This window comes from Haliotis cracherodii, unplaced genomic scaffold (genome assembly GCF_022045235.1).
Source record: "Haliotis cracherodii isolate W230 unplaced genomic scaffold, xgHalCrac1.p SCAF_3, whole genome shotgun sequence".
Taxonomy (NCBI): Eukaryota; Metazoa; Mollusca; class Gastropoda; order Lepetellida; family Haliotidae; genus Haliotis; species Haliotis cracherodii.
The window spans coordinates 74,672,193-74,696,086 of NW_027266286.1; the positions used below are offsets into that span (position 1 = coordinate 74,672,193).

A 23,894-nucleotide genomic window follows, 5' to 3' on the forward strand; every position below is an offset into this window, starting at 1 on the left:
ACCATCGCAAGTTAATGAACTTTATGCCATCAAGGTGAGGTACATGTTTCGCCCAACATGGTGGACACACCTGATATAGATCGACACGTCCCAAATTGACCTTCACTGTCATTTCCTCAGTTCCCCTACTTCCTGTCCGTAGTATATATGCAGAGAATCTCACTCTTGTGCTACATTTAATATCAAATATATCTACATGGTATGACAGAAGTTTAAAACTCGGAGGCTTGTTGAGGAGTCTTAAACTTTTATTGACAAGTGTTGTATAAACATACATGTCTCATAAGTGATATAGGTAAATATTGATCCCTATTTGGATATAAAATAATATGCACATTTGAAAAAACGAATACCGACACCAAACTACAAAAATTACTGATGAACAAATTCTGTATGTACTACAGAAGCAACTACAACAGCTTAACATCTAAATATTCTGGCACTGTACACTAACAAACAACTTGAGTGAGTGAGTAATTATTTTTATTATGTTCAAAATAAAAAATTAAAAAATGCAGCAAGGATGGCCTGAGTGAGCCTGTTAGACTCATTATCTGTCCTAGCCCCCTCTACACACAGCTCAGACAGCAGGCTCTACTAGTCGTAATGACAACACTGGAAAGACCTGTTAAAGTCATGTAACAAAAACAAAAATCACAGCCTTGTCACTATTTACCGGGTCCTAACAGGTAGGACGATCAATAATGAATATGTATATTGTAATAAAACAGGTCTCACTTCGCAAAGTACATCAAATCATGTGAGCAATAAATATCTCTATAATTCCAGCGTAGTTCCACAAGGATGGAAACAGTACTTTACACTTGTTAACTCCTTTGCCTCGTTAAGGTGAAAATGTAATAATAATAGTAAGGTCTCCCATTCATAAGGAGCACACATTCAAGGCCAATATGCTTTTGCTGACCCATTGATCTTGCCCCGACAGATTGGGCACTCGGAGAGCGATGTCGCACACTGGCTGCAGCAGGTGAGGTGGCCGCAGGGCAGGAAGATGACGCTGATCTCATTCTCCTGACACACTTTACACAGCCGCTGCTCCTTCAGCTCCCTGTTCTCGGTCAGCAACGCTTGTACATCTGCGGACCAATCAACGGATGCTGTGATCATAGCGGACTTCGCCCAAGACATTGTTCATAAGATTATTACAGCAAAGATTACAGAAATGTTATCAGTTTGTTCTATTAAAGATGACCCGTGAAGGTCTTCAGCAACCCATTCTTGCCGTAAAAGGCGACCATGCTTGTCGCAGGAGGCGACTAATGGGATAGGGTGGTCAGTCGTGCTGACTTGGTTGATGCATGTCATCGTATCCCAATCGCATCAATGTTCATGATGTCAAGTATTAGATTTTCTGGATCAGACTCGATTATTTACAGACCGCCATCATATAACTGGAATATTGCTGAGTGCAGCCATAGACAAACAAACGAAGTGTAAAGCTACAACTCATGACAATAGCAGGCAACAGATCTAAACCCGTACAAACATCATTTCTGAATGAAGCATTTTATCAACTGGTGTTTCAGTACACCTTCATGTATAGAGCTCCTTACCATCACTGCTTTGTGAGTGTCCATTCTGAACCACAACCTCCCTGCCCTGTGTCTGGGACTTCTCCTCGATCTTCTCCCATATGGCTTCAGCTGATGGGATTGTACTTACACCAACTGTGAAAGACCAGTTCAGAATAAATGTATAGAAGGCTGATTTTGTTTTCAAACATACAATATCTGAACAGAAGGATGACAAATCATTCAGAAACATTCGCGCGAACGCACCACTTGTTAAAAATTTGGTGTTCTGGACAGCACGTGGCGTACGGGCTGCATGCGCAAATGTGTGCGGCGGGGAACTCTGTCCTTAGCCTTGTCACTTTTACAGTCATGCTTGGTAGAGAGCAGCCACGTAGCTGGTGGCTGCCTCTGACAGTGTCAAATCAGGGCACAATGGTCGTATTTGTAAAGTCAAACGAGGACTTTAATAAAACCAAATAAGGGTTTTTTCATTGTCAAATAAGGACTGAAACATAGTCAAATAAGGACTAAAACATTGTCAAATAAGGACAAATCGTGGTAAATAGTTATTTTAGAAATTGTTTCTGAAATCGTGGGTTAAATCAAATATGATTTAAAATTGAGTTTCAGTTATTAAACAGACATTAACTTTAAGTTTTCTTGAGTTATTTTTTAAGACTTCCACTGCGTATCAAAATGGTAGCAGAGCGTGGTTACCATACCAATAGTTGCTAAATCACATGTTGATGTGATTTGAACAGACAGTTTAGATTCATTGTACATATACTAGCCACATAAAGAAACTGTGCACGGAGAAAATATATTCTGGATTGAAATACAACACAGCAAGAACAAAATGATGCAGATGCTGTAGCAGCTGAATGATCGGACCATAAGAAAATGTCAACGGGACCTGAACAACATCTGTTACGATGACGTCAGAAGATCAAAATGGAGTAAGGGGTCAAACGACACAGTCACAAAGTCAATAACGGGTATGACCACCCTGTGCGTGAATCACAGCAGTGCATCGGCGACGAATGGAGTCCACCAAATGGGCATGGAAGGCCTGGGGAATGGCCTGCCATATCCTCCTCAAATCCTGTGCCAAGTCACGGACGTTATCTTGAGGATGTGGAAGACGACGCAGACGGCGCTCCATTTCATCCCACACATGCTCTATTGGGGAGAGATCTGAAGAAATTGCAGGCCATGGCAGTAACATGACATTGTTATGGTGAAGGAAATCCATTGCGACCCTAGCCGTGTGAGGACGAGCGTTGTCCTGTTGAAATGTCAATCCCGGGCCATGACGTTGCAGGAAAGGAATGACCACAGGCTTCAGAATCTGATCTCTGTAGCCAACACCGGTGAGATTGCCCTGAACAACCACCAAAGGGGTTCGATGCCGTGCTGTTTTCCCACCCCAAATCATCACAGAGCCACCTCCAAAACGATTCCTCTCCACAATACAGTTGCGTGCATAACGTTCTCCCAAACGCCGGTAGACACGTTGGCGCCCGTCACTGTGGGAAATGTTGAACCTCGATTCATCTGTAAAGACAACATTCTCCACCATATTCGAGGTTGGCGAACATGATTTCGACACCATCTTAGACGGTTGACTCGATGACGGTGTGTCAGGATGGGACGTATCGCAGGGCGTCGTGGTCGAATCCCGTACTGACGTAAACGATTCCTGACAATGTTGGGATGGATACGGCGCAGTCCAGGAATTGTCTGGGACGTCGTTACTGCCGTTTGGAACCTGTGTCGGAGATGTGTCACTCGAATCCATCTATCCTGTCTTGGCGTCGTTACTCGGGGACGTCCTGAACGTGGGTGGTCGGCAACGTCATTCGTGTTCTGATAACGCCTCACCAATGCCGATATCGTGTTATGATGGCATTGGAAATGTGTTGCCACCTGTTGTTGCCTCATTCCCGCTCGGATCCTTCCAATGGCTTCATGACGCTGTGCAGCTGTCAATCTTGGCATGATTTGCTTGTGATATGCTTGTGTCTGCGCCTGAGAAGTTTTGAATTTTTGAATGACCACAGATCATGCTTTCCAAAGTGACAGCGAATTTTGAGTTGCACATGCTGTGTACAGCTGCACAGGATGCACGTGCAGTAACACATTGCACGTCCATAGGCCCCCATCAATGACGTCATATCGCATGGCACGTGCATGAGCGTTTGAATGTCTCCAATAATTGCAGTGTTCAAACCTATGTTTCATATATGGACGGTGTGCCCTTATATCTATATTTTCTCCATGCACAGTTTCTTTATGTGGCTAGTATAGTTTCGATGTAGCATAGTCAACTGGAAATTGGTTGTATGATAAAGCACAGGTGGTAATTTGTGGTGTTTATCCAACAACCGTTACCATGGTAATTATACACTGTTTGTTTACCCGTGTACATTAGCTTTGGGTATTATGTTGAATTTTGATAAGAAAACGTGATCATGTGTTAGCTTACAAACATGTCCCGTACTAGTGTAATCTCTCCCATAAAGGCGAAAATGGACAAAACAGAGTTTACACTTGATACAATTGCAGACATACCTCTGCCTGAGTCTGATGGTATTTCAAACAAAATAGATTATGAATCTAGAATGAACTCTCTGAAGAGGCAAAAAATGATAGTTAAATCAGATTTCACAAAATCAAAAAATGCTTTGGAGAAGCTAGTTAATCAAGAAGATATTCCATCACGAATGGAGGTTCAGGAAGCCATAGACAAATTAAACAGTTACCAGCTAAAGGCTTTAGAAGTTATTGTGAACCTGTCAGAATTGTTTGAAGCTGTTGGTGATAAAAACAATATGGTCAAGGTCACACAGGAAGGTGAACTATTAGAAGAGGTAGGTACTAAAGCTCAAGACGATGCACAGGACTATCTCAGAAATAGGTCTGATGCTACTTCCAAATATTGTCTATCACAAATGTTTAATTCTGAAAAGAAAGTAGAAGTGAAAGATGCACTGTAGAAAACGCTTCTTGTCATACGAAATCAGTCGGTTGGCAATCAGGTTATCAAGTAAAACCACATCATGAACCAGTTCAGATGGTGAGGCAGCATTCAGATACTTGTTACAATCGTAAGGCACTTTCACACAGTTATGATATTGGTAGAGACATGTGGAAACATTTTAAGCGTGTGTCTATCCCTGTCTTTACTGGAGATGTCAAATCATATGAAGCCTGGAAGGCTGCATTTATTGCTTGTATAGACAAAGCACCTGCCACACCAAAATATAAGCTGCTTCAGTTGCGCCAGTATGTTAGTGGTGATGCAATGAAGGTCATTCAAGACTTAGGTCACAGCGCAGCAGCCTATGGTGTAGCTCTTGAGAGACTGGAACGTAAATTTGGAGGAGTGAGACGTCATATTGCTCTCCAATTGGAAGAAATTTCATCCTTCAAGCCAGTGCGACCTGGTAATGCAAAGGACTTTGAACGGTTTGCTGATATGCTGGATGTTGTGGTTGTAAACCTAAGGGAGTCTGATAGGTTAGAAGAGTTAGGCAATGGATGTTTGTATGTACAGATTCTGAAGGAAATGACGGAATCCATGATCAGTCCATACCAAAGATGGATATTTGAAACTCAACGACAGGAGTTGGTTGAAGCATTACGTGAATGTCAGGGTATTTCATTGAATGATATCATACACCAGGGACCAAAACTTCAGGGTGATTTGTTTGAGATACTTCTTCGATTCCACAAGTACAAAATAGCTTTGGTTTGTGACATTGCTGAAATGTATTTACAAATAGGAATTCCATCCAAAGACCGTTCATACTTTAGGTTCGTGTGGAGATCATTAAAGCAATCAGAAATACCACAGATATATGAATTCCAGAGAGTGGTCTTTGGCATGAATGCTTCTCCTTTTCTGGCACAATACATTTCTAGGGAAAATGCAAGGAGGTTTGAGCATCTCTTCCCAAAAGCTGCAAACACTGTTTGTAAATCCACATACATGGATGATGATATGGATTCCGTTCCAGAAGTGGATGATGGAATCGAATTGTACAAACAACTTACAGCCTTGTGGGGAAAAGCGGGAATGCGATCAAGAAAATGGTTATCAAACTCTCCAGAGATCCTCAGACACATACCAGTTGAAGATAGAGCATCTGAGGTCGACTTGACACAGGATGAGTTACCGTCAGCAAAAACACTAGGTCTTGTCTGGCTAGCTTAAGATGATGATTTCTGCTTTCGCAGTCCTAGCGCAGGAGAGAACTCGATACTTACCGAGGGAGGGCTTCTTAGAGAGATAGCAAAATTGTTTGATCCCCTTGGTTTTCTTGCTCCAATTCACGTGAGGGCAAAAACTACCATGCAGAAACTGTGGTTATCAGGCATGGACTGGTATGAAGTGGTTGAGCATGATCTGAAAAAGGAAGCATCACAATGGCTCACAGAGAGAAGTCAGTTAGATGGATTACGGTTTCCCAGGTGTTTACAATTGAACCTTGATGACAGAACAACAAAACTACATGTATTTGTTGATGCATCTGAGGATGCATATGGTGCAGTCTTGTATTCTGTCAATACCAATGAAAATGGTGACAATTCAAGCCAGCTGGTAGCAGCTTAGAGTCGGGTTGCTCCTTTGAAGTGTGTAACCATCCCTCGACTTGAGTTAATGGCAGCTGTGTTAGGAGTTCGGTTGATGTTGGCTGTTTCACATGCCCTTGAAATTAGTGTTTCCACTTCAGTACTGTGGACTGATAGTCTTAATGTGCTATATTGGATCAAACATCACAGCCGTTATTTCAAGTCATTTGTAGCCAACTGTGTTGCTTTCATACAGGAGCATACTGATACCTCTCAATGGAAGCATGTTCCATCAGAACTAAATGCTGCAGATATTATCACCAGAGGAACATCAGTTCAGAAATTGTCCACTGCATCTTGGAAATATGGACCAGAATTTCTGCACTGTGATGAAAGCAAATGGCCTGAACAAACTGTGAATGTCAGGACATCAATCTGAAATGAAAAAGAAAGATACAAAACAATCTGTATCCCTAGTGACATTTTCTGATTCAGTTTGGTTACTGGAACCTACAAGAATTTCCGATTGGAAAAGGCTTACACACATTACAGCATGGGTGTACAGATTTCTTAACAATGCTTCTGTTAAATCAGATGAAAGACAGCTGGGTTGCTTAACCACAGAAGAAATTGCTGATGCTGAAAAGCACATCATTTGTAATGCACAAAAAGATTATTTGGCAATAGCAAATGAAAAGCATGTTTCCAAAGGTAGCAAACTCATTAATCTTCATCCTGTTCTGGATGATGATGGTCTCCTTAGGTCTGCTGGCAGACTCAAACATGCAGATTATTTGCCTTTCCAAACAAAATTCCAAATTATTCTGCCTAGAAAACACTGGGTAACGAAGCTGATTGTCAAGAAGCATCATGAAGATGGCAATCATGTTCTTGGAACAAACCAAGTGCTTGCTGTTTTAGCCTCTCGTTTTTGGATAATTGCCAGTCGTGAAGAGATTCGTGAATAGGCACGAGAGTGTTCACATTGTCGTCGACAAAAGGCAAAGCCAGCAGCTCAAATAATGGCGCCACTTCCAAAGATTCATTTGAGGTACTCTCTTAGAGCTTTTGAGCAGGCAGGTGTTGACTATGCTGGTCCATTTCTAACGATTCAGGGACGTGGAAAATCCAGACAAAAACGTTATTTGTGCCTCTTCAAATGTTCTAGACTGTGATTCATTTCTTAATGCATTCTACAGAATGACGAGCAGACGAGGGCTACCCAAGGAAATCCTATCGGATAATGGCACTAATTTTGTTGGATCTACAAATGAGCTGAAGCAACTTGTTGCTAAGCTAGATACAGATACTGTGAAGTCATCTATGGCGAACAGAGGGGTGATCTGGAAATTTAAATCTCCTCATGCTCCAAACTTGGGTGGAGTGTTTGAATCAATGGTTCAGCTGCCAAGCGAGCAATATATGCCATTCTTGGATCTGGAGATATAACAGATGAGGAATTGATGACATCGTTTGTTGGTGCTGAAAGACTTATAAATTCTCGCCCTTTGACATCAAAGTGCTCACCAAATGATGAAGTGCCTTTGACGCCAAACCATTTTCTACATGGTCAAATGGGTGGAATCTTTGCTCCAGATTCTGTAGATGTTACACCTTTTAATCCAAGAAGGAGATGGAGAAGAGTACAGGAACTCGTACGTCATGTCTGGAAACGCTGGATGAAGGAATGGTTGCCTTCACTTCAGACAAGAAAGAAATGGTTTTCACTCAGCCGGGATCTACAAGTTGATGACGTGGTTATCATCATATCACCAGAAGCACCTCGGGGAAGTTGGAAGCTTGGGATCATCACGAGGACATATCCAGGCACAGGTGGTCATGTGAGAGTTGTGGACATTAAAACAGACAAAACTATAACAACAAGACCAGTCACAAAAGTTTGTCTTCTGGAATGGACACAAGGCGACAGACGGGAACAAAAGACAGAAAAGGATGAAGAGGATGGGACGAACAGAAAAGAATGAAATGGAAAGGACAGATGAACAATACAGAGGACTGAACAGAAGAGGATGAAGAAATCAAAATAAAACGGATATAGAAGAGGAACAAGGACACGTGAGTGAAAAGGACATATTCTGATTACTGACATTTACAGGAAAATGTTTGTGCTTTTCAAGGACTTCAGATTTCATTTGTGATTGTGCGATGAAAAAGTGTTTCTTTTTCAGGATGAACTTTAATTGAACTTTGAATTGTTTATTTTTCAGAAAATTGAACATCATAACGTGTGAAATTTCAATGTTTATTGCATGAAAATTGTGTTATTATGATCATTGTAGAATTATGATAGACATTGGACTATCAAAGTGGGGGGAAATGAACAGAAGGATGACAAATCATTTAGAAACATTCACGCGAACGCACCACTTGTTAAAGTGTGGTGTTCTGGACAGCAGCACGTGGCGCACAGGCGGCACATACATTGTTCTCAGTTTTACAACCTGAGGCGGCAATATTTTACCTTTGAATCCCAATCCCAAGTAATTACAGTCATAACCAGATACATTCCTGACTTCCTTCTGTTCAAGACATGTCTGAATAGCGATACTGTATATCGCCGTCTATAAAGTGTAAGGCGTGCAGCGTAACACAACAACATGCAGCCAACGCCGCAAGGTTCGACCTACCTCCATCCATGTGTAGCTGTTCTATGGCATGACTTATGTCCTCAAGTTTGCAGCCATTGTCCACCAAGGCCTGGACAGAGGCGTTCTTCTCTAAATTATCTGAAGAAGAATTAAATTCTAATTTACATCAGAAACATTGTTCCAGGCATAACTGTGCGATATGCCCTTGGGCTTTGGGGCCAGAAGTCTGAGGTAGATTTAACAACACATTGAACGTAGAAGACAGGACATGCTCCTTTCAAAAGTTTCTGGTCCTTCTCCAAACTAACTGGCCCAGAACTAAATGAAGGAGGTCGCGACTAAGTTATGCAGGGGGCTCTGAAACGTTTAGAACTCCTCACCCTAAAATATCTTTTCCTGCACTCTGAGATGCTGGCTTCCACCTGCATCATTTCGTGGTGATTTTGTGGGCAAATAAATGTTGTTGTGCAGAACATTACAAAATGTTGTGTCATGCTACTGAGATTATCTACAAATTACACGACCTCATCCCCGATTCATGAGCAGTGTCCAACTTAAACAATTAAACATCTAGTTTACGTTTCAGCAAACCTTTCATAATGGCCACAGGCCAACGGATAACACCCTGGATGCTATTAAGAAAGCACCGTGATCATAATTCACTAGTAACTGTTGGGCCACCATCACACAAATGATGTGTAACCTCTCTGATTTCTTAACTTGTGAAAGTAGTTTTAAAAAACAAACATAATTATTACCTAAATCTGCTACAGTTCTGCCATTCTGAAAATATAAATAAACAACCCATCATTTCACTCACTCACTCATAATGTGACAATGTACAATGCTTTAACATCAAGAAGGAAAGTAGGTAGGTTATTTGATGCCGCTGATTGTCCAATCAGAATTGAGTACTTCCCAAATTCACGGTAAAATGTTCAATATAGCATGCTAAGTACTTGATTACAAATACACTACAGAAAGTGTTAAGCATGTCAAGCACAGACACCAACAAACGTTTCAAAATGGGTATGTATCAGTCATGGAATACCACAGCAAGTTAACATTCACTTTCATCAATGCTTATGGAAAAGTGTTTGATGAAACTGGATGTTATGTAGCAGCAGTAGAAACCAACATTTCTAAACCACTAAACCTCATAATGAACTGTTTGATAGGCAGTAGTAGAAGTTGACTGACGACAAAGCAGACACAATTTATGGATAACAACTTCTTCATTTACAGTAAAGGCGACGTTACGGTATAGATCTTGCCTTACAATGACATAATGATCTGTACCGAAACGTCGCCTTTACAGTAAATAAAGAAGTAGCCATCCATTAATTGTGCCTGCTTTGTCCTTATAATGATGACACAGAGAAAATACATTAAAATGGCACAGTAGAACATTCCCTACCCTAGAACTTGAGTTGCCTCCCCTGGCGAGTTTGACGAAGGCACACTGGGGGTACCACTTGGCGTGTTCCTCCATCGGGTCATCAGTCGGGTCCCACGTGTGCAGGCGACCACCGCAGGAGAAACACATCACTTGGTCTCCCTTCCCTGGAAGTACACAAAGGAATGGTAAGCTTTGTCTGGACGAGGGTACAAACAGCAGGAATACATCCTCATGTAGTTGTTAACATATATTGTGTCCACAGTACAAGCTATGAATCCACACAGAATGAATGGACACTACAGTATTCGCCTTGTCCATGTTGTTTTCATGATATAGTTGGTTTTCACCTTATTACTTTTCCAATATGACCCACAAATGGATCGACAGATATTAACAGATGCTGGACCAATCTCATTAAAATCAGATCTTAGTTCTCGCTACCGCTAATCAAAGATCTGAGGACACCCCATCACGGCTCACGTCAATACGACCTTGCGCGAACTTTGACCGATTGTCACTTTCATAATCTGGTAAGCGACGCTCTGATTGGTCGGATGAAAGGTCGTTCTGACGTGACCCCTAATGGGATGTCCTCAGATCTTTGTTTAGCAATAGCGAGAACTGAGGTCTGATTTTAATGAGATTGATGCTGGACTACCATGAAACAGAGTCTGTAGTAAACATCAAGGTAAGAAATAAATGACACGCTGAAGAGTTGCAATCCTACTTAATGGCAAAGTAATAGTTCACTGTGAACTGTAGCCCTTGCTGAAAGTCACTAGTTTCAGAAGAGTGGACTCATTTCTAACCCTGAACATGGCTTATTACCATGACTATAGACCCTTATGATAGAAGGTAGAAAAATCAGGCTGAAAAACATACTCGGACGAGAAGTCAGAAAAGTTTTCTGTGAAAAGAATCGCAATGAACTGATGGACAGGCAGATAGTTAAGTGATTGATTGTAACAGGCAGAAGAAACTGTCTCATTGCTTACCCAAGTAATACAGCCCAGCCTTCGCCATGTCTTCCGGCGTCTGTTTGATTTGACCTGGCCAGTCTCGGAATGTCCCCAGGCGGGTAGACTCAATCCCATACTGAGGGAATTTAGGTTTATTCTTCACAATGCCCAGACTGTCAGCTGTTGTGTCGTCGGTCGACTTCACACCCAGGTCTGCCGTTGTTGACCTGTCCAGATGTGCTGCTACCTGCTGGCTGTCGATGATGGGGTTTGCCCCCCGGTGACCAGCTGCCCGTACCCTGTGTACCACACAGTTGGGGAAGTGTTTCTTGTGTTCCTCCGAAACAACATCTCCCTTCTCCCAGTGTTTGAGCACCCCTGAACAGAAGACACACCTAACTCTGTCCCCAGGACCTTCATAGTAAAACCCTTCCCTGGCCAACGCCTTGGGGGTGACGTTTGCCTGTGCTGGCCATTTACCAGCAAATGTCTGTAAGCGATTACTTTCAATGTGCAAAACATTATGTACAATGTCCACAGGTACTGGACAAGGTACTGTGTTGAGAGGGTTCTGGTCTGGGGGGGTCATGTCAATGGGTTCCTCGAAATGCCTCCGCCATACCACCTGGTCAGTTCCATACACCCGGTGTTGGGTGTATTCGGGGGGCATCGAGGAAACGTTATTCTCCTGACTTGATGTGTATCTGGAGTGGAACTGAGGGGGAACACTTGGGTAATCGGCATCAGGAGGATTATCTATTACCAAATCCATTTCCAATTCATTGTGATATTCCTCGTCATGTGGTCCGATGTCATACCCAGAGTTATCCATTGTGAAGAGCTAGGTTAACTATCAATATTCGAAACTCCCAGTTACTGCAGTGACCTCTAGAAAAACATCCCTGTAGGAAGACATGCCATTCTTTTGATGACAACACTTGAATATGTTGAGAAATATGCTGATGATTTATTATTTGTTTGACTGAAGTGGAGAAAAAGTCTTAGTTGCTGCTTGTAGACGTCACATTGGAAATAACTGAAACAAATGTTATACGTGAAACATGGGCTAAAACTGCATTAGTGACTGGTCATATATTAGGGTGGGGGAGAGAAGGGTGTTTGGTGTCAGACTCACTGACTTGGTTGATGCATGTCATCGTATCCCATCTGCGTAGATCGATGCTCATGATGTCCATCACTGGATTGTCTGGTTAAGACTTGATTGTTTTCAGACCACCGTCATATTGCTTGAATATTGTTGGGTGCGATATTAAACAACAAACAAACAAAACATGGTATCCCATTTGTGCAGATCGATGCTCATGATTTTAATCACTGCAGACCTCCATCAAATAGCTGGAATATTGCTGAGTGCGGTGTTAAACAACAAACATACAAAACATCGTATCCCATTTGCGTAGATCGATGCTCATGATGTCAATCAGAATATGGGAAAGATATAAAGGGTAATTTTCTGTACACCGTTTTTTTTTATAAATGTTGAATTTACGAACCTGTTATTTGCGTCCCGCGTAAACACTGCTGTATCACAATTACCTCTAAAAAGACCCACGAACCCCTGGCAGTCTCAAGAGGTAGACCTAGCTCCCTTCTCAAACTACCCATAATGGGACACAGGACCATGTAAGTTGTAACTAATAATAATAAAAATAAAAATAATAGCAAACAAACTCGCAGAAAGAATAATGACGGTTACTACATGTTGGTAATAGTGTAAGAAGATTATCAAAATGATTGTCAACTAGATCTCTAAGGTGCGAATAACAAATTTCACTTGACTTGACATATACTATAGTAACTACTACGACAATATTTTGAAGCAGTGACACAAGTACAATACTGACGGTTCACGTAACAACACACTCCTTACTTACCCGTGCTTCTTACTGAATGATTTTCACCAATCGTGAAATAGGAATTAGACGTAACCCAAGAAATACCCTTCCACTGTCCACCTGTGATTGTCCCTTTCCCAGATCAGGTGACAGCGCTACGTTTATCGAGCGGTATACATCTTGCAAGGGACGCGACTCTTCCCATTAATTACTTGCGCTCAGTGCTACTGTCATGGCGGATCTGTTTACGCATTTGTTTACTGTCGAAGGTCGGCTTGTTGTTATATTAACGTACAGATCGCTTACTATAACTTCAGGGAAGTCTCTTAGGTGGGTTATGGTCGGCTGGGACGGGTGACTCGGGTACTCGAGTCTTGTGGGCCCTGAATAGGACTAGGGTACCCACAGGACTACCCAGAGCCGTGGTTAGTCACGTTATATATTGTTTAAAGACAAAAACATACTATAGCTCAGTGGTTACACTACAAGTCGCTAATGTTAACATTATTTTCTGACGATGTACCCTTTCCTATTGACTTGTAAATGTTTGAGTAAAGATAAAGCTTCAGTCAACTTCAGTGTACGCATGATCTGATTGTTTGATACATGTATCTGAATAACTTTAGCCAGGGCTGCGGTAAAACAATTACTAATCTGACATTTTGTTCCCTACTCTTGAGACTTGCAGTGGGTACCCGGGTAATAGGGGATCAGGTAACCGGGTAGTAAATTTGAACTCGTCCCAGCCCTACTGCAAATATATCACAAAATATATGCCTCAATAACTGCAAACTGTGAAAAGTTTTATTGTGGTATGGTACTTAGTTTTAAGTCTTAATTTCATTTCATCTGTGCTTTAAAACTTGAATTTACAAATAAAGCGTGTGTGACAGTGTTAATGCACTTTTACACTTCCAAATACAAGGAATAAAATCTGGTATTCAAAATTCAGTGAACGTTACTTTTGTTAGAAATACAGTCAATATCAATTGGGTTTCTGTCACTTGCAGAACTACAACAATGGATCATAACAAGCATGACAAATATTACAGTACATCCTTAATATCAGAACTCAGCTATTTAATATATCTAGCTTGTGACAATTTTAACAGGATATTCTCGTTTCATATTTGTCAACTGAATAATGTGTTATAGTTCACAAGAAAATTAAGTTAGCCAGTCAGGCAACCTTAATGTTATTTTCATGAGCCCGACTTGAAATTAATGGTTTCTTAACCATAAAAGGTCGGGGATTTAATCTTTCCGAGGACATTTTCTATTGTGACTTATAACTTGAAAACTACAGCATAGATTCTTCTCAAACTTTGTGTATCAATAGGACAGGTGCTGCGTGAGGTTTGATTTCAATTTTTGGATTTTCTGAAAAAATACAGCTGTTTTTCATTGGGTTACTTATATTTTTTCTACTTAAACATTTTAAGCACTGCATGCATTCTTTTGAAATTTAGGGAACAGTTTCCATACTAAAATAGAGGAGGTGCAGTGCAAAGTTTGATAAGTGGAATTTCTCAGAAAATATACCGGTATCTTGTTTCATGTTTTGAACTTAAAAATATTTTTATACCCCTGACCTAAAAGCTTCAAAAGGGCAGCGCATCATATTTAGGACATAAACATACTGTGTTTTCAATGTAGAGCTAGGTTACCTGTAAATTTAACCATGCTAAATTGAATTTGGAACCAGAAGCGCTGCATGAGGTTTCAAATATTAAATCTCCATTCTACAACGACTAAATAAAACGCAAACTCTTTTGTATTACAAAGATATATTGAGTGAAGTGGCATGGGTTGAATCCAGTATTTTGAGTGGGTTGTTGATCTGAATGTACGGAATCCCTGACAACAGCCTGTAAACACAATATGGTGCTCTATATGTTCAGCAGTTCCTTTACACTTTAATACTTCACACAAACTTATCAGACCCGTGAAGACCCGGGGTAGATTAGGTCTTCAGCAACCTATTCTTGTCATTGATATCATGAGCATCAATCCACGCAATTGGGATCGATGACATGCTTCAACCAAGTCAGCGAGCCTGACCACCCGATCCCATTAGTCGCCTCTTATGACAAGCATAGTCGCTTTTTAGGGCAAGAATGGGTTTCTTAAGACCTATTCTACCCTGGATCTTCACGGGTCAACTGTTATGATGTCATATTGCTCATTGTGATGCAAAACACATGCAACGTCGTACAAAAGTGCTAAATAGCGACCTCTCTGTTGACCTTAAAGCTTGAAATACATTCTCTTTGCAGATTTCTGTCATGTTCTCTGCATGAAAATATTTGCCACACATCCTTTGAATCATCGTACAACCACATCGTTTATGACTCCTACTGGAACGTCTACAAATTATTATATAAAAGAAACATCGCTATGTGTTTTCCAATATCAATTAAACGAGACGAACACTGGTCGCGGAAAGGGACAACTACAGACTTTTCATATTGCTTGTCTATTGAGTGTAGGAAGTAATCGTCGCTACCCCCACAACTGTCGTAAGATATTTATTATTTTTACTACGTATGACTCCTACTGGACTATCTACACATTATTATATAAAAGAAACATCCCTGTGTGATTTCCAATATCAGTTAAATGGGAGACGAACACTGGTCGCGGAAAGGGACATCTACAGACTTTTCATATTGCTTGGATATAGCGTGTGGGTAAATAGTGGTCACTACCTCCACAGCTGTTGTAATATATTTATTATTTTTACTATGAATGACTCCTGCTGGACCGTCTACACATTATTATATAAAAGAAACACCACTGTGTGTTTACCAATATCAATTAAATGGGAGACGAAAACTGGTCGCGGAAAGGGACAAATACAGACTTTTCATATTGCTTGTATATAGCATGTGGGTAAATAATGGTCACTACCCCCACAGTTATGGTAATATATTTCTTATTTTTACTATGTATGACTCCCACTGAACCGTCTACACATTATTATATAAAAGAAACACCACTGTGTGTTCACCAATATCAATTAAATGGGAGACGAACGCTGGTCGCGGAAAGGGACAAATACAGACTTTTCATATTGCTTGCATATAACGTGTGGGTAAATAGTGGTCACTACCTCCACAGCTGTTGTAATATATTTATTATTTTTACTATGTATGACTCCCACTGGACCGTCTTCACATTATTATATAAAAGAAACATCCCTGTGTGTTTTCCAATATCAATTAAATGGGAGACGAACGCTGGTCGCGGAAAGGGACAAATACAGACTTTTCATATTGCTTGCATATAACGTGTGGGTAAATAATGGTCACTACCTCCACAGCTGTTGTAATATATTTATTATTTTTACTATGTATGACTCCCACTGGACCGTCTTCACATTATTATATAAAAGAAACATCCCTGTGTGTTTTCCAATATCAATTAAACAGGAGACGAACACTGGTCGCGGAAAGGGACATCTACAGACTTTTCATATTGCTTGGATATAGCGCGTGGGTAAATTGTGGTCACTACCTCCACAGCTGTTGTAATATATTCATTATTTTTACTATGTATGACTCCTACTGGACCGTCTACACATTATTATATAAAAAATAAATATCCCTGTGTGTTTACCAATATGAATTAAACAGGAGACGAACACTGGTCGCGGAAAGGGACATCTACAGACTTTTCATATTGCTTGTATATAGCATGTGGGTAAATAATGGTCACTACCCCCACAGCTATTGTAAGATATTTATTATTTTTAGTATGTATGACTCCCTGAGTGTTTTCCAATATCAGTAACATGGGAGACGAACACTTTTCATATTGCTTGTATATAGCGTGTCGGTAAATAAACGTCGCTACCTCCACATGCAACTGTTGTAATCTATTTATTATTTTTGATATGTATGTCTGATACTGGTTATTCTACACAGTATTATGTGTTAGTGTGACATCCTAGTGGGCTAAATATATATGAAAGATCATTTTATTATTCTGATTGTGTGGGTAGCGATGAGGATTTTCACACTTCTAGCTTGGCTATTCTTGTCTATTATGCTGTGAAGAATGATCTGTCCGTGGCTTAACTATGTAAAAAAATGTATTATGCCACGTGTGGGAGTAGCGGCGATCATTTTCCCACACCTTATAGTAGACTAGACAATGCGTCCGTGTCTATATTTCGACACAGGACCGTGTGCAGTCTGCAATTGTCCCTTTCCCAGACCAATGTTCGCATCCCGTTTAATTGATATAGAAATAAGCCAGGCTATTCTTGTGTATTATACTGTGTAGAATGGCATGTCCGTGGCTTAAAGATGTAAAAATAATTGTATTATACCACTTGTGGGGGTCGCTACACTATCAGTCTGTAGTTGTCCCTTTCCCAGACCAGTGGTCGTCTCCTGTTTAATTGATAAGTGAAAACACACAGGGATATTTCTTTTATATAATAATGTGTAGACGGTCCAGTAGGAGTCATACATAGTAAAAATAATAAATGAATTACAACAGCTGTGGGGTTAGCAACGATTATTTACCCACATGCTATATACAAGTAATATGAAAAGTCTGTACTTGTCCCTTTCCGCGACCAGTGTCCGTCTCCCGTTTAATTAACAATGGAAAATACACAGGGATGTTTCTTTTATATAATAATGTGTAGAGTGACCAGTGGGAGTCATACATAGTAAAAATAATAAATATATTACGACAGCTGTGGAGGTAGCCACGATTAATTACCCACACTCAATAGACAAGGAATATGAAAAGTCTGTACTTGTCCCTTTCCGCGACCAGTGTCCGTCTCCCGTTTAATTAACAATGGAAAATACACAGGGATGTTTCTTTTATATAATAATGTGTAGAGTGACCAGTTGGAGTCATACATAGTAAAAATAATAAATATATTACGACAGCTGTGGAGGTAGCGACGATTACTTCCTACACTCAATAGACAAGCAATATGAAAAGTCTGTAGTTGTCCCTTTCCGCGACCAGTGTCCGTCTCCCGTTTAATTGATATTGGAAAACACACAGGGATGTTTCTTTTATATAATAATTTGGTATAATAATTTTTTTTGTTTCTTTTTTATATTTACGCCAATTAACAGATGGCTGTACACATTATTAGAAAAGAAATAGCCTTGGTTGGGGTAAAGGCAATGATTGTCTCATATATATATATATGCAGGGCAATCGGAACAGTCTGTAGTTGTCCCTTTACTAGACCAATGCCCGTTCCCCGTACACAATAATAATTGTATCATACTATTTATGTGGTATAGTGGCGATGATATTACCACAACCTATGCCTGCCAATATGAACAGTGTGTAGTTTTCCCTTTCCCAGACCAATGTTCGCGTCCGGTATAAAATAACATGAAACACACTCAATGCTCTTTTTTTCATAATATTGTGTAAGAGTGACATGTCAGTGGACCGAATAGAAGAGGCATTGTATTATACCCATTGTAGGGGTAGCCTATGGGGATTTTTACACACACCAAAAAAGGCAATATGAAGAGTCTGTAGTTGTCACTTTCCCAGACCAACGTAAGCCTCCCGTTTCATTGATGTGTGAAATACACAAGAATGTTACTATTATATAATAATGTGTAGTGACCAGTAGGAGTCATACATATATAGTGACCAATCAGTGGCTTGAATATACAAATGATAATTGTATTAAACTAGTTGTACGGGCTTGCGGCGATGATTTACGCACACGCTATATACAAGGCAATATGAAGATTCTGTTGTTGTCTCTTTCCCAGACGCCCGTTCGCGCCCCGTATAAAATGTGGCAAAATATGCAAAGCTCTTTTTTTGATAATGTGTAGGGTGGGTACAAAGAATACATTCTGAAAAACGTTGAATAGATTAAAGTGAGTCAGCATCAATGCCACTGGCTTCGAATATCCCCAAGCTGTAAAAATGTATTTTTCCATATATTTAATAATCTATATGAGAATTCGACGATATATGATATAGTTGAAAAGCTTATATCAAGTCAAGATTCCCCTTTGATAGAAATTATCTAAATCCGATAGTTAACAGAAAATATTGTGTAAAGAAGTGAGCCAACCAGTATATCTGTTTTCCTCCCAGATGAGGTACCACTTTTAATAGCAACGTCTGTCACTAGAAAAAGGAAAAATAGGGATCAGAGTAAAATAAAGTGGCCTGTGTTCTGAAAAGAAAGTTCGGCTATCGTTTGTCAGCTATATTTGTGATTGCGAGAATGCGTGTGAAGAAAATGTATGTATATGTCCGTTCTAGTATATAGTCAAACAGATTTTACAAACGTGCATGTATTTATTAGTTTAGGGTAGTGTGATACATTACCACGATGTCTAAAGAGACTAAATCAAATTACAGATGATCTCAATCGTCACCTTACTAACAGTACAGATAAGAAAATTAATGTTATGTGTTATATGCATGTGTTATAAATTTATGTACATTTATAAAACACGTCACAGTACGAATTGTAAGGCTTAGATCATAAAATACTCTCCTTAACGTTATTTGTTATGGAAATTTTGTCCCAGAATACGGCGTTCGCTTTTGAGTAATATTTATTCAGACATGGAATTGTTATAATTTGACTGGGATTTGTCTATTATTAGCCGCGCATTTCGTTTTGGCGTGCGGAAGCTTAAATACAGTATAGTTGAACTACACGCGCGTGTACAACAGGCATACCTCTCGATAAACGTAGCGCTGAGGCCTGGTCTGAGAAAGGTACGTATACTGACTCGAACGAAACTGGTAGTGGGAATTCCCCTTTAGACTTTCTGATCACTCCTAGCTTTGGGGCGGCCTAGCATTCGTCGCTGAAGCTTACGGAAAGGGGCGAGTGGTGACGAATGAAGGCTACATTCGGCTTGTCCCGGAATGGGACGAAATGTTCACGAATGATGCCGAATGGTTATAGGTTTTCCCCGTTGAATTACCCTTCCAGATCAAACTTCACATGGTATTTGTGGATATATGTGTGTCAGGGGCGGATCCCAGATATTTGTAAAGGGGGGTTCACTTTTGGAATTTTATCCACAGATAAAAAAATAATTATCTGGTTGTGTTGTCTGATATCCTGAACATAATTGAACAAAGTTAAACATACCGTTCACATTGCACTAACATATCTCATTGATTGAATCTTATAATAAATTCAGGGACGACGTGAAGATTCTTCTTGTTTTTCCCGATGAAAAAATCCCAAACGTTAGTGACAAGCTTCCAACTTGTTTTCATTACACATGTTCAACAGTTCAAATGAATAGCCATCCACAACACATTGTCAACAGGAAAGCAGTCAGTCTATGCCTATGGAGATTTTAATTTATGTGAACTATTATATTGTAAATGTATACAGAATTGTTATGATAAACAGTTCACACATTTATCAGATATTTCAAACTGTCAAATCCTCCACCAGATAACAAACATCCTCCAGCAAATATTAATTAGCATGGACGCCCCTGTATGTAATGTGGTCTCTGTTGATATACATTTTTTTATATTTATGGTCTCAAATAATGCCCGGGTTTCTATTTATAATTTTTTTTATATATATTTAAAACGGATACTCTAGGTACAACTATTCAAAGGTTGGGGTGGGCATGGGGAGGGGTGGGCATGGGGAGAGGTGGGTGTCGAATTATATCCCAAAATTTCAGATATACTGTTTACAAAAAGTCTTTATCGAGTTCATCAGATTAAACTAACTTATTCAGTTAATCTTTACGGAGGCCAATAGAAACATGGAGTCTGTTTTTCCATATTGATATTTCACTTACTTTTATCGTTACCTTTTGCAAATTAACACGATTTGTCTTACAAATATGTGACAAAATTAAAATGTCAAAAAACAAAAACTAAAATGTTAAAAACTAAAATGAAAATGTCAAAAACAAAAGCGAAAATGTCAAAAACTAAAAGGAAAATACAGAAAACTATTTCCAACGCGGTGAAATATTATCACCGCGGTAGAAATAGTTTTCTGTGGTTTCATTTTAGTTTTTGACGTTTTCGCTTTTGTTTTTGACATTTTCGTTTTGGTTTTTGACATTTCCATTTTAGTGTTTGACATTTTCGCTTTACATTTCAGCGACTCAATAGCTACTTGAAAGTACATTTTCCATGTTTTCGGTTGTTTTTATACATGATTTATCACATATTTGTATGACAAATTGTGTTAATTTGCAAAAGGTTACGATAAAAGTAAGTGAAACATCAAAATATTGAAAAACAGACCTCCATGTCCCTTATGGGCCACCGTAAATCTTAGATATACGATATACGAGTTTAATTGAATAAGTTAAGACATCTTAGATGTACGATTACGTTGTCAAAATATTGATTTGTTTATTCCTAGCCGTTGAGCCTGTATCAGTTGGTCGCTGCTTGTCGTAAGATGCGACTAACGGGATCGGGTGGTCAGGCCTGCTGACTTGATGGATGCATCGTATTCCAATTGCTTGGATCGATGCTCCATGATATCAATCACAGGGTTGTCTGGTCCAGACTCGGTTATTTACATACCACCGTAATATAGATAGAGTATTGCTGAGTGCGGCGTTAAACAACAAACAAACAAACAAACAAACTTCCGTTCCCGTCTCGCCACACGGAAGAGCGGCTGGAGTCTAGGGCGATAACAAATTGAGGCTATTGGACTTACCAATAAGGGTTATTGAATTGGAAATACACCCAATTGTCTATTTGTAACAAGTATATGCTTCTGTCTTTTGATAATTTTAGATGCCCTGAACTCGGAGCTGGGGGTGGGTGTTCAGAGGATAATTCCCACCCACCCCCAACCCCCTCCCCCATTGCTCCCCATGTTCTTGAAATTTTTTCATGACCCTCCCTGAAAAGCCAAAATGTAAAATCACTTTCTAGTTTCTAATAAACTGTCCATTTTATGGGTGCAGGCTAAAACGGCACCTCAGCAAAACGTCACCGACTTCTCTGGCGAAAACGGCACCGCATTAGGCGAAAACGGCTACTGAGGTGCCGTTTTAGCCCCATAATATATAGGGTTTGTTTACATGGTATTTGATGTATTGAGTACATCTGAAGCCGTAATGTGAATTTCCGATAGGTTTGGTACTCTCATTTCTTCAGCATCTTCTGACTGGAAACTGACATGAAAGTTACCGATCACCTCTTCAATGACGGGAGCTACGCATTTCACACAGCGGAAAGGGAAGTCAGTACGGCAAATTTCTCTATAACGGGCCATAGAAAGTCCGGTTCCACTGGTCACAGTTATCACATGATACAGCATGTTGATTTTTTATCTGTCATTCTTCTCGCATGCAACACATCGAAAGGCCATTGTGAATAATTGTGATCTGACAGGACTTACTTACTTACGTTTGGAGATTTAACGTGCGCTTTCCGACTAGAGTATATCCGACTGGAGCGTATTTCGCACTGAAGCGTACGTAAACTGCTTTCAATGAAATAATTCCCTCTTGTTGTGGCGAAGTGTCTCATATAAGGGACCGGTCATTTATTGGGGGGGGGGGGGGGGGGGGGGGGGCTTTTCGCTATAACCCTGCCGATTCCCTCTCACCACCAACGCCGCCCCCCCCCCCCCCCCCCCTAATAAATGACCGGTCCCTTATATGAGACACTTCGGGGGGGGGGGGGGGTTTGTGTTGAGAGGGAATCGGCAGGGTTCTAAAAATGTGACACATTTGAGGGGGGGTCATGAATAAAATGGGGGTTATAGCGAAAAGCCCCCCCCCCCCCCCCCCCCCCCCCCTAATAAATGACCGGTCCCTTATATGAGACACTTCGCCACAACAAGAGGGAATTATTTCATTGAAAGCCGTTTACGTACGCTTCAGTGACTATTGAAGACCTAATGCCGATTTACTATTTGGTTAATTTCACCATTTTACTTTCATTTTCATTTTCCACCGTTTTAGATGACCTCTTATATGAACGTCGAGTGTTATTAATATATTTCTTCATCATAATTATGCCAATACCTATAGATAGTCATGGGACCCGTTCCACAAAGCGATCGTAGTGTTACGACTGTTGTAAGTCTATGTTAAAGAATGGGAGTTACGATCACCTTAGCACTACGACTGTTGTAAGTCTATGTTAAAGTATGGGAGTTACGATCACCTTAGCACTACGACTGTTGTAAGTCTATGTTAAAGTATGGGAGTTACGACCATCTTAGCACTACGACTGTCGTAAGTCTATGTTAAAGTATGGGAGTTGGATCACCTTAGCACTACGACTGTTGTAAGTCTATGTTAAAGTATGGGAGTTAGATCACCTTAGCACTACGACTGTTGTAAGTCTATGTTTAAGTATGGGAGTTACGATCACCTTAGCACTACGACTGTCGTAAGTCTATGTTAAAGTATGGGAGTTACGATCACCTTAGCACTACGACTGTCGTAAGTCTATGTTAAAGTATGGGAGTTACGATCACCTTAGCACTACGACTGTCGTAAGTCTATGTTAAAGAATGGGAGTTACGACCATCTTAGCACTACGACTGTCGTAAGTCTATGTTAAAATATGGGAGTTACAACCACCTTAGCACTACGACTGTCGTAAGTCTATGTTAAAGTATGGGAGTTACGACCATCTTAGCACTACGACTGTCGTAAGTCTATGTTAAAGTTTGGGAGTAAGGATAACCAGGTCACTTGAATCATGAAATATCAAGATGAGTAATTAACGGGGATAGCTGCATGTGTGCTAATACTCAATCTCATTGAAACCAGATCTTAGTTTTCACTACCGCTAAACAAAGATCTGAGGACATCCCAATACGGGTCACGTCAGAACGATCTTTTGCGAACTTTGACCGACCAATGAAATTACTGACAAGAAATAGATATTAGTCAATCAGAAGGCAGCTTTCTCGAGCTTTACGACACTAGTTTCAAACTGGCGACTACGAAACTGATCAAAAGAACATTCTGGAA

The 23,894-nt window shown here is 40.2% G+C and overlaps 1 protein-coding gene across 2 annotated transcripts; it reads right to left on the minus strand.

The window, feature by feature from the left end:
* Positions 1-236: 236 nt before the first annotated feature.
* On the minus strand, positions 237-22,348 carry LOC139473946 (baculoviral IAP repeat-containing protein 7-B-like). 2 transcript variants are annotated; one of them, XM_071256783.1, is made up of 7 exons: positions 22,312-22,348; positions 11,114-12,113; positions 10,137-10,282; positions 9,478-9,502; positions 8,759-8,857; positions 1,575-1,688; positions 237-1,097 (listed from the first exon to the last, which is right to left on the minus strand). In XM_071256783.1, the coding sequence occupies exons 2-7, from the start codon at positions 11,907-11,909 to the stop codon at positions 901-903; spliced, it is 1,377 nt and encodes a 458-aa protein (XP_071112884.1). In that variant the 5' UTR covers positions 11,910-12,113; positions 22,312-22,348; the 3' UTR covers positions 237-900. The 2 variants fall into 2 exon arrangements, with proteins under 2 accessions (XP_071112884.1, XP_071112883.1); XM_071256782.1 differs by lacking the exon at positions 22,312-22,348 and adding an exon at positions 12,973-13,117.
* Between the last annotated feature and the right edge of the window lie 1,546 nt (positions 22,349-23,894).